Source organism: Triticum dicoccoides, chromosome 1B (genome assembly GCF_002162155.2).
Source record: "Triticum dicoccoides isolate Atlit2015 ecotype Zavitan chromosome 1B, WEW_v2.0, whole genome shotgun sequence".
NCBI lineage: Eukaryota > Viridiplantae > Streptophyta > Magnoliopsida > Poales > Poaceae > Triticum > Triticum dicoccoides.
In genome coordinates this window covers 101,188,075-101,198,582 of record NC_041381.1, presented here as the reverse complement: position 1 = coordinate 101,198,582, position 10,508 = coordinate 101,188,075, and the positions used below count along the sequence as shown (strand labels likewise).

Sequence of the window (10,508 nt, the reverse complement as noted above, 5' to 3'; positions counted from 1 at the left end):
ACTTTGTCTCTAATTTGTGGGAGAAAATACGTTCGGACTGTTCGGCGGACCGATACATGCTCGCGATGTTCGTGATTTGGACCGCATAGTTCGGACATACACGGGCGGTTCGAGGGTCAGCATTGTAAATGCCCTAACCAGCGGTTTGAGGGTCAAGCACTGTAACCAGTCATAATTTCTCACCCACTAAACAAACACCATTATTAGTAGCCGCAAGTAGCAACACTACTCTAATTGTAGTTAATTTCATGAATCACGGGTGTGGTGGGACCTAGCTATTCGAATGAAGTTTCATGAAACGTGCAAAAAGGGCAGTATGCATCATTTGAGGGGAGTAGATACAGAGCTAGCCATATGTGGGCTTGACTGATCCGCAATCACGGGACAGTCAGGTTTTGCCTCAAAGCAGCACGAAAGTTTAATGGCTTTCGCATGAATGACCAAAGTCCCAAGTTACGCACTGTATTTAGTAGGAAGCCCGGGAAATTCCGATGGTTTAAACCCTATTTAAAATTATTTTTTAACACCAACCACATTGGAAATTTGATCGGCATCTTTTCTTTAGAGGAAAAGGGCTCCCGCCCCGGCTCCATTTGAACGGCATCTGGCACCTTAGGTCGGCATAACACCATCCCACATTGTCACCCTTGCAGAACTACACTTAGTCGTGCCTACTACTAGGAGGTGACAGCATGTCAGCGAATCGACCCTATACACCGATGTTAGCGCAATGGCACCGACGACATTGTGAGCTGGGCGCCATTGAATATGGCTCCAACCCCAAAAGCTAGCATGTGGTTCAAGTTTTGTTTTGTTTTGCCGAGGACATGATATGGCTCAAGTTTTGGTAACGGTTCATTGGATTCATCATCAATTTGCCGCCAAGATTCGTTAGAGACGAGTCGAGTGGCTTAGTTTGTTTTCACACCAGAGCCCGATGGCAGTTGTTGCAGAAAATCAAACAATTAAATTGTTTCTTAAGAGGATTAATTAAAAATAACGCGTGCATTGCATGAATCCAGTGCATAAGGGCGCGTTAGGCTGTCGCTTTTGCAACTCGTGACATTTTCTAATCTCTGATGGGAAACACAACGAAAGGCGATCAGTTATATATAATCAGTCCGTGTAAGTGTCTCCTTGACCATGATTACAGCGCTTGACCTGTAGTTAATGTGTCAGGTCATTAAAAAATTAACTATCAATTTCTTAGGGTGCAGCAAGTTATAATTAAGTATTCACATGGCTGATGGCTAAGATAACAAAGAGACAAACCTCAGGTTGATATCACTCCACATGCATATCTGTACTTCATCTTCTGCCCATCTTTCATAGATAGATATATCTTGCCCTTTGGCAATTGTTCATTTTTTTTTTGCGGGGCGCCCTTTGGCAATTCTTAATTTCTTATTTTTAGAGTACAACCAAGGAAGATATAACTGAATTCAACAGGCTGTTATTTGGATTTATCTGTAATATTATTATTTAGGATCCGGTGAACAGCTAGAGAGAATTATTTGATGTGTACCTGTAGAATTTATGATATAAGAATGAGACTTTAATTAGCAAAGTCTCAGCCAGCACAACACGCAAGCATGCATGTGGGAGCCAAAGTATGAGCAAGAAAGAGAGATATACACAGTGGCGAACTGGCGATGAGTTGGCGTAATGTTGAAATATCATCCGCCAAATAATTCCCTGCCACCAAGGCACAGTATGATATATTAGCAGTTTAGGGTTGCCCATATTTTAGAGTTTCTTCTCTCGAGGGGGGCTGGATGCACAACAATGTGGTGGTTACAGTCCTTGCCCGCAAATTAATCAGCCACAATTATCAGCTAACCACCAATTTTGCTAGTACTCCACATAATTTATTCATACGAGTACGTACATCACATAATTTAAGGTTAGGATGTTTATATAACCATTTTACTGTTTGTGGATGTAGAACTTAACTTTGAAACTAATGTCGGCACTATTTTGTTAATTGATATAGGTACCAAATGCCAGGTTGTGCATAGTATTTCCCTCCGTCTCGCAATGTAAGACGTTTTTGCAAGCTTAGACGGAGGGAGTAGATCGGAAAAGATAAACACTCAAGTGGATCGGGAGGTGCTAAAGGAGTTGAACAATGTCTCTATTGGGTTGTGGATTGGATGTACTCCCTCCGTTTCTAAATATAAGCCTTTGTAGGGATTTCACTATGGACTACATACGGAGCAAAACGCGTGAATCTATAATCTAAAATGCATTTATATACATCCGTATATGGTTCATAGTGAAATCTCTAGGGAGACTTATATTTAGGAACGGAGGGAGTAGTACAATTCTACTTCAATTGGATTAATCCATTCAACTTAAATATGCGAGGCTATAAACTTTTTTTGTTGGAAAACATCTAGGTTCTCTTTAGTACATATTTTTTAGAGGATTATATTTGTGAGTAGATCTTTTTTCGATGGACCTTATTTCGTCTGAATGATGGGAAAACATAGAGTGTTTTCCTATGATATATTTTATTATGAAGAAGTTTTACCTTTGAACAAAATATCATGATTTTGTTTATGTGTCAACTATAAGGGGAATGTAAAAATTTGATGTCAGATTTTTAAGCATGGCAAATCTTACGCCTGAAATGACAAATTATGTTGTCACGAGCATGGCAATTTTCTTCATCAAATCCTGGCAAAAAAACTGAGCATGGTTTGCCATTGCCATGCTTGCTGAAGGAAATTGTCGTGCTCGAGATAACATAATTTGCCATGCTTAACAATCTAACATCAAATTTGTAGTGAAATCCCTATAATATGCGCATGATCTTTTAGAAAAAATTCATGGGTATTCTTTGTGGTGCAACCAAACTGCATATCTTGTAGAACCCATCATGCATGTCAATGACATTCAAGTTCTATTTTTCTTTCTATTCCTAGGACTAGGGACCGCCAATTTGACAATTGACTGATTTCCTGTTCAACATCATCAAACTTTTGCACCATACAAACAACGAACTACCAACTTGAATGATTTTCAATTTGGTATCAATCAAAATTTTGCACCATACGGACATCAACACATGGCACTATTAAATTAAAAACCCATTTGACATGATTACAAAACCTCAATCACGACCTTGCTTGCTATGCTTTGCATGGTTCAGAGCTTGTAAAAACAAGTGTAATGGACTGTTATTTGCCCTAGATAAATATTTCACACCAAAACAGAGTGAAAATTCAGTCTACCTAACTATCACATTTCACCGCAAACTATCCAGATAACATCATGTTATGCTTTACGTAATTAAGAAAACAACCGTCCATGCCAAAGTCTATTACCCAAAATTAAAAAAACAAAACATGGACCAAAATTACCCCACTAGAATGTCCATTAATTAGCTCCCCTAAAAAAATGCCCATTAGCCAAACTAATGAGATGAAAAATAATATGAAAACTAATAGGCACATAAAGAGAAGAACCGAGAGCCAGAAATATGTTGAGTGGAGCTGAAAATAAAACAATTCGACTGAAAAAATCGCAATACCTTGGAAGTAGAGTATTTGCACCGACATTTCAGATCACTCAGCTGCTAGTTATTGAGAAAATTGATTTAACCTGCAAATAAAAGCCGTTGGACTGGAAAATAGCAATTCCGTGGAAGTATTTGCACCGGTGTTTTCGAGTCTCTTGCGGCTGGTTTATCCCCGTCCGGCTGAACAACCGATCCCATCCACATTAAAGTGCATCCAAGAATACCCAAAAACACCCACCCAAGCACCCAATCCCAAAACATAAACAACACCAAGTGGAGATTCCACTTCCAATTCAATTCGTTTCCTCTTCTGTATCCAAGCTGTCCAGCCCCAAAGAGGGAGAGAGAGCATCCCAACAGACACCAAGCAAGTGCACACGGACCATCCCTCACTCTCACCACTCCAGCAGCTACCTCTCAGCGCCGCGCTCTGCTGTGCCCTCCTGTCAGTCCTACCACCTCCAGCCAGCCAGCTACAACTCCCGGCTCCTCCCCTCCAACCCTGCTCCACCACCTCCCACATGATGCCATCCTTCCCCGCAGATATACCCGCAGCAATTCAGCTGTCCTCTCACGCCAACCTGACACACCTTCCCATCCCTTCCTTCCCGTTAGTTAGTTGCCGCTCGCCACCGCACCCCACCGCACCGCAAGAGGAAGGGCATTCGCTCGCCCTGCCCGCCCTCCTCACCTTGCTTCCGCAGAAAGATCCATTTGGTTGGACTGGCGGTGCTTCCCCTGCAGACCGCCTGCAGTGGTAAAGCCGCGCCCTTTTCTCTGTGCGCTTGCCTTGTCGCCGCGGCATCCGTCCCGTCCCGTCCCGTGCATAGATCTGGGAGGCGCAGATCTATCTAACAGGTGTTCCTTCTCCTTCCCGTCGGTGAGTGTTTGTTGGGAGAGAATTTGTTGGGGCCATGGGGAAGAAGGGCAAGTGGCTGGGCGCCGTCAAGAAGGTGTTCAGCCCTGAGTCCAAGGAGAAGAAGGAGGAGGTAATAATTAATTAATTTGTGGCGGCTCTTGCTTTGGTGTTCTTCCCTCTTATTACTTATTTATGGAGTTCTTGTGCTGGATTTCCTTAGATTTTTACTGCTAGCTGCTGTGAGCTTGCTGTGGGTCTCATCAGGATTTGGCTGTTTCCTCAATGAATTAATTGCAAACGCTTCAGTTTATTGGTTCCTCTAGGGGATTTTTTTCAGGCAGCAGAATCTTGAATTTGGCATGTTGTTTTGTTCACGCCAGCAATTTATTGCAGAGATTTCTTTTACCAGTACTACTAGTTTTGATAGCCTGTCCACTCATGGTGATTGATGGTTTCAGTTGGGCTGTCATGTTTGGACAGCATCTTTTCATTTCTTACTTGCCACTCAATAATAACCGTAATAAATAGGGGACACCATCTTTCCATTACAATTGAATTGTCCAGTAGTTAATTTAAACATATCTGTGATAAAACTACTGTCTTTGCGATTGTGTTATCATAGTACTGTAATTTGAACTGAATTCTGATGACAACCCAAACTTTGCCTTTCAAATGCACAGAAACTGAGGAAGAAATTGGCTGCAAGAGACCCCAGTCCACCAGATCTAACACCTTCTACTTCCTTGGAAGTCAATGTTTCGATGCCGCCGCCGCCGCCGCCTCCCGCAGTTCCTTCTCCACACCAAGCCGAGGAGGTTCAGGTCCGGGATGTTGAGCTGGAGCAGGAGCAGGAGCAGAGCAAGCATGTGACCGTGGAGGCAGTTCCTGATGCTCCTGTGCAGACGTCGTCGGCATTGCCACCTGGTGTATCTAGGGAAGAGCTCGCTGCAATCAAGATCCAGACCGCCTTTAGGGGATACCTGGTAATTCGACATCAGCTCTTGAATTAGCAATTTCATGCCATTTGGAATGTTTTGTGAGCTCATTGTGACAGTTGGAATACTTAAATGGCTGCTTTCATTCTAACTATGTCATGAAATTTATAAAAATTAAAGATTAAACGTGCTTGCGTGCAGTGTTTTATTTTCTGATGGCCGCTGATCCGGTCTTTGCATTTTTTCAACTTTGGAAGAAAAACTCTTGTATTGTTTATGGATTATGTCTCTGTACGAACATGCCTGAACATGCAAGCAAATCCCTGTGGTAGCCTTCCTCAAAACTTTATCTTATCCTCTTCTGAGGTTTAGGTATTATCAGCTCAACAACTTGGTCAGTTGCTTTTAATTTGAATTGAAGCCTCTTGGTGAATTTCTTAGCTACTTACAGTTCCTCTGTTCTGTTCACAAATTTTGCATGGTAAATCAACTTATATGGTTCAACAAGCCAGTATTCTTGCGTACCAGAATCCTCTGTTCTTCTTTTTTCAACAAACCAATCCTCTCTTACTCCTTAAAAGCACTCATCGCCCCTTATGATTTACTCACTAATGTTCATTTACTCTGTATATGCTGTTGAAGAGGGCCTACAAAAAAATCTTGCCAAATATCACAGAATAATCCATGCACATCTGTCAGTTGGTGGCAGCCACCTTTCAATATTCATTTGATTTTTTAATCATTTTTTGATGTTGATGGCATTGCTTTGTGGTATAGCCTTGATACAAAGGTAGCATGTCTTGAACTTGACTTTGTAGTTCCATTCCAAAAACACGATACCAAATCCTGTGAATTTTTTATTTACTGAATAAGATTATGTTTTTCTTCCGCTATACATATTCCTTTTTCTCCGAACCAGGATTGCTATACATATTCTGAGAGTCATTGTAATAATGCAGGCAAGGAGGGCACTACGAGCCTTGAGGGGCCTTGTTAGATTGAAGTCATTGGTCGAGGGTAATTCGGTTAAGCGTCAAGCTGCAAGTACTCTGCGCTGTATGCAGACTCTCGCACGGGTGCAGTCACAGATACGTTCAAGAAGGCTGAAGATGTCTGAGGAGAACCAAGCCCTCCAGCGCCAGCTCCTGCTGAAACAGGAGTTGGACAGTTTGAGGGTAGGCAAACCATCTCAAAGCCTTCATTAGTAAAAATATTGTGTGTGCCACTGTTGTCCACTCAACTGGCTAGGCATCGACTAGTTTTTGTCATTGCACGAAAGAATTTTGCTTGACGAGTACTCCAATTTCCAGAAGTATCGCTTTCTCTTTTGCTCCAAATCTCGCAGTTGCGGGTAATTACATCTTTTAAGTGAGAGCATTAAGCATACTCTGTTTTTTGAATTATACCAGATGGGGGAGCACTGGGACGACACCACTCAATCCAAGGAGAAGATCGAAGCAAGTCTAATAAGCAGGCAAGAGGCTGCGATAAGAAGAGAGAGAGCTCTCGCATATGCGTTTTCCCATCAGGTAGGCCTTCCCGACTCTTAAAAATAGATGCCAATCTTCGTTCCATCTCATTCGACTATGTCATTCTTAAAATGCTTGAAAATTTGCACTATGCAGTGGAAGAGCAGTTCAAGGTCCTCCAACCCAATGTTTGTAGACCCAAACAACCCACACTGGGGCTGGAGCTGGCTGGAACGCTGGATGGCAGCAAAGCCTTCTGAGGCCGGCCGCACTGGAACCGGCAAGGAAAGCAACATTGACCAGGGATCAGTGAAGAGCACGAGTTTGAACCTTGGAGAGGGCGAGATCACTAAAGCCTTCAACCGTAGGGGCTCCAAGCCAGACAAGTCGTCACCGACGACTCCAAAGCTGACCCGCCCAGCGTCCCGGCTATCCCCTTCTACACCCACTGCCAAAGTGACACCAATAGTTGTGAAGAAGAAATCTGCTACACCGAAGAACGGGATTTCACAGGTGGATGACGATGCAAGGAGCGTGCTCAGTGTGCAGTCCGAGCGACCAAGGAGGCACAGCATAGCCACCTCAACGGTGCAGGATGACGAGAGCCTCGCAAGCTCTCCATCAGTCCCAAGCTACATGGCTGCCACAAAATCTGCTAGGGCCAAGTCCCGCCTCCAGGGGTCACCACTGATCGATAGTGCAGAGACGACACCAGAGAAAGGAGGCTCTGTTAGTGTTGGGTCAGCCAAGAAGAGGCTGTCCTTCCCAGCTGGAGGGGTTCCCCCCTCGCCAATGAGGCGGCATTCTGGCCCTCCAAAGGTGGAGAGCATGGTGAAGGACATCCCCGAGACGCCGCAGCCAGAGGCCCTGGCGATCAGCGGTTGAAACAAACAAGCAACTCATACAAGTGGAGACGGGACTATGGATTATTATGCAGATATACACATTCCACCCATGAAAAAAAAGGTTAAAAGTTCTTCGAATTGTTGCATTTTGTTTTCATCCAATTATTATCGTGACTACATTGTCGTCTTCATTAGGGGAAGACTCTCGGTGTCGTCTGTTGGTCCATTTCATTTGTTGCTTGTGCAAAACCATATGGGGTTTGTTGTTTGTATGTACACAGGTCTTCTATTTATGCGAGCAATATATTTCTTCCATGCCTTCTATTTATGGTCCCAAATTCCCAATGAACTTGTCAATGTAGCACTCTGCCCCAACAAGCATCCTATCTTTAATGTCTAGTTGTCTACACAAAAGCATATCAAACTAGTGGTTTTGTTCGCTGGGTTACGCATGTACAAATAAAAAAACAATGGTTTGTGGTGGCCATGCTCTCACCATGGTTGGTGTCGGCCATGGCAGCTACCTCTAATCATGTTGCCTTTCTTATTACGGCAATTGCCCAGCATCCAGTTGAAAACTTTTATCTCATACTCCCTCAGTCCGGAATTACTTATTGCAGCAATGGATAAAAATAGATGTATTTAAAATTAGAATATGTCTATATACATTTATTTCTCCTACAAGTATTTCGGGACGGAGGGAGTATATTCTTCAAAAGTGTATTTGGAAGTGTCGAAGACCTTCTCCCTTACCTTTTTAAGGGAGAATGTCTTCGACACTTCTACATGCACTACTTTTAAAATAATATGATATTCTCCCTTATCTATGTGGAAATACACTGTAATTATGCAAACTTTCTTTTAAAAAAATTCATTGGGCCTGCACAAAAGTAAAATCAAAAGTTGTCCAGAAAGAATCATTTTTGCCTTAATTTTGTTCTCCGCAAATACCCAAAACTGGTGGCAGAACAACAATACTACCGTTGAGCTCAGTTAATTAGTACTCCCTCCAGATGCTGGGCAATTGCCGTAATAAGAATGGCAACATGATTAGAGGTGCGCACGCACCCATGTCCACCTTTGTATTTTCGCTCCCTCCGTTACTAAATATAAATCCTTTTAGAGATTTCACTGTAGAAACACAGGGAGTACATAGAGTCAAGGTTCAAGCTAAAACGGGCATATGTTTCACAACTTATCAGGTCATGACAAGCCTCAGAAACATACTCATATTTCCACTTAAACAACTAACAGCTGTTTTAGATAGACAGTGACAGTCAAGACATCCAAGCACAGTTCCATCACTGATCATGGCAATTGATCAAGCATTCATGGCTGAAGCACAACCTATTAAGCATTAGTTCAGTTCATGCTAACGACCCCCAACACCGAAATACAGTAGATAACTGAAATCTTCCAGGGGATGATCGGGTGCCTCAACTCCTTCCATTCCCATCTAGAGTGTGTCCAGAAGCTTCAACTAACAAGTAAAACTATTATACCTTCTCGCCAGTGCTCGATCGTCACATGACTCGCTTCAGCGTCTTCAGGAGAGTTGATCGGCAGTTGCTTGCGGAGAATGGATTGTAGAAAATATACCTTCTCTCCAACAAGCCAAGCTGGATTTGAGTTTGAGGCTGAAGATCTGCAAACTCTTTCTTCGGCACATAGGATGGAATGATTCTCGTGATATACCGCGCACTCAGCACCGACCTCCATATCGGTATGAACTGGTCCCTTGCGTACCAGAGGTCTTCTCCTCTGCGTGGTTTCCTTCTCACAGCCTGTTTAACACATAAATGATGGAGATATCAGTGTTGATAACACGGTGCTTATTTCGACGTGCATAAGCATTACTATGTAAGAACAATCAACTGAAAAACAGAGTCTTGGTCGAGTTTTCTTTCTTAATCTCGACAGGTCATTGCCAATGCAAGAAAATTAAACACCCCAGGCCAGATTGTCCTTTGACTCTTCTGATTGATTCAGACTACAAAATTGGTATAAGAAGAGGATATGCGTTGACGACACCAAGCAGACAGATCATTTGCACAAAATCATTTGTCTTCAGAGAAAACAAAAGAAGAGTGTCTCAGCTCTAGACATTAAAGAACTCATGAATTTGTACATGTTAGCTCTTCCTCTAACATATGAAGACTTCATCCCCTCAGTATCAGCATGGAAACAGCAGAAATAAATGAAAACATAAAATACTGAATTCGTAAAAAACAGATATCCAGCATGCAGCAAAATAAGAAATAGAAAACTCTGAAGGCAATGAAGTTCAGATATCCTTTACTTTTTTTGCCTTGGCATCCAGAGTTGGTGATCCTGTCGTTGCCTTGGTGAAATCTGTGTCCCCTATTTCCCATTACAGAATTAGTACAGCTTATTTTGCGAAATTTGTGGAGCACGGTTAAAGTACCATGTTCTGCAATGCACACGCACCATGTCCATGTAATACACTATGGGGCACTCTGCAGTCATATGGGCGGCTTTAAAATAGCATGTAGAAGGGAATAGTCATTAGATTGTTGCATGAATCATGGTATGTACAAACGAATAGCTACCATAGAAGCTGAAGGCAAGAAAAAATCGAACCATTTAAGCTCTTCAACACAAATTCCTTTTCCAAGAGGACCAACATCATAATTCTGAAGAATTGCTGAAACTTTTCCATGGACCTCCTGATGTGATGATGCCTGCATAATTCTATTTTAATATATAAACCCAGTGACAGAGGTAGTTAAGTATCTTTTTTTCCTTTACTTGGTAAGTATCCAACCCAACTCAACTATCTATTAGTTTAGTCCATAATCCAAAAAGGCCATATATATATATATATATATATATATATATATATATATATATATATAT

At 42.3% G+C, this 10,508-nt stretch overlaps 2 protein-coding genes across 3 annotated transcripts; one reads left to right on the top strand and one right to left on the bottom strand.

Moving 5' to 3' along the window:
* The first annotated feature begins 3,988 nt into the window (after positions 1 to 3,988).
* On the top strand, positions 3,989 to 7,957 carry LOC119321708 (protein IQ-DOMAIN 1-like). Its single transcript, XM_037595272.1, has 5 exons — positions 3,989 to 4,512; positions 5,063 to 5,365; positions 6,277 to 6,492; positions 6,727 to 6,846; positions 6,943 to 7,957. Exons 1-5 carry the CDS (start codon positions 4,438 to 4,440, stop codon positions 7,669 to 7,671), a joined length of 1,443 nt encoding a protein of 480 aa, XP_037451169.1. The 5' UTR covers positions 3,989 to 4,437; the 3' UTR covers positions 7,672 to 7,957.
* Positions 7,958 to 8,784: 827 nt separating this feature from the next.
* On the bottom strand, positions 8,785 to 10,465 carry LOC119321682. Of its 2 annotated transcripts, none has more exons than XM_037595259.1 (4): positions 10,233 to 10,465; positions 10,057 to 10,126; positions 9,931 to 9,992; positions 8,785 to 9,415 (listed from the first exon to the last, which is right to left on the bottom strand). In XM_037595259.1, the coding sequence occupies exons 1-4, from the start codon at positions 10,309 to 10,311 to the stop codon at positions 9,108 to 9,110; spliced, it is 519 nt and encodes a 172-aa protein (XP_037451156.1). In that variant the 5' UTR covers positions 10,312 to 10,465; the 3' UTR covers positions 8,785 to 9,107. The 2 variants fall into 2 exon arrangements, with proteins under 2 accessions (XP_037451156.1, XP_037451160.1); XM_037595263.1 differs by having other exon boundaries at positions 10,080 to 10,126; positions 10,233 to 10,461.
* Positions 10,466 to 10,508: the final 43 nt, after the last annotated feature.

What these genes read in the sequence shown, in the direction of transcription:
- LOC119321708 (XM_037595272.1), top strand. Translation starts at nt 4,438, where the DNA reads ATGGGGAAGAAGGGCAAGTGGCTGGGCGCCGTCAAGAAGGTGTTCAGC. An exon ending in CCAAGGAGAAGAAGGAGGAG is followed by an intron (nt 4,513 to 5,062) that starts GTAATAATTAAT and finishes TCAAATGCACAG; the next exon opens with AAACTGAGGAAGAAATTGGC. An exon ending in CATATGCGTTTTCCCATCAG is followed by an intron (nt 6,847 to 6,942) that starts GTAGGCCTTCCC and finishes TGCACTATGCAG; the next exon opens with TGGAAGAGCAGTTCAAGGTC.
- LOC119321682 (XM_037595259.1), bottom strand. Translation starts at nt 10,311, where the DNA reads ATGGAAAAGTTTCAGCAATTCTTCAGAATTATGATGTTGGTCCTCTTG. An exon ending in TGTGTTGAAGAGCTTAAATG is followed by an intron (nt 10,127 to 10,232) that starts GTTCGATTTTTT and finishes GCTATTTTAAAG; the next exon opens with CCGCCCATATGACTGCAGAG. An exon ending in CGTGTGCATTGCAGAACATG is followed by an intron (nt 9,993 to 10,056) that starts GTACTTTAACCG and finishes AATGGGAAATAG; the next exon opens with GGGACACAGATTTCACCAAG.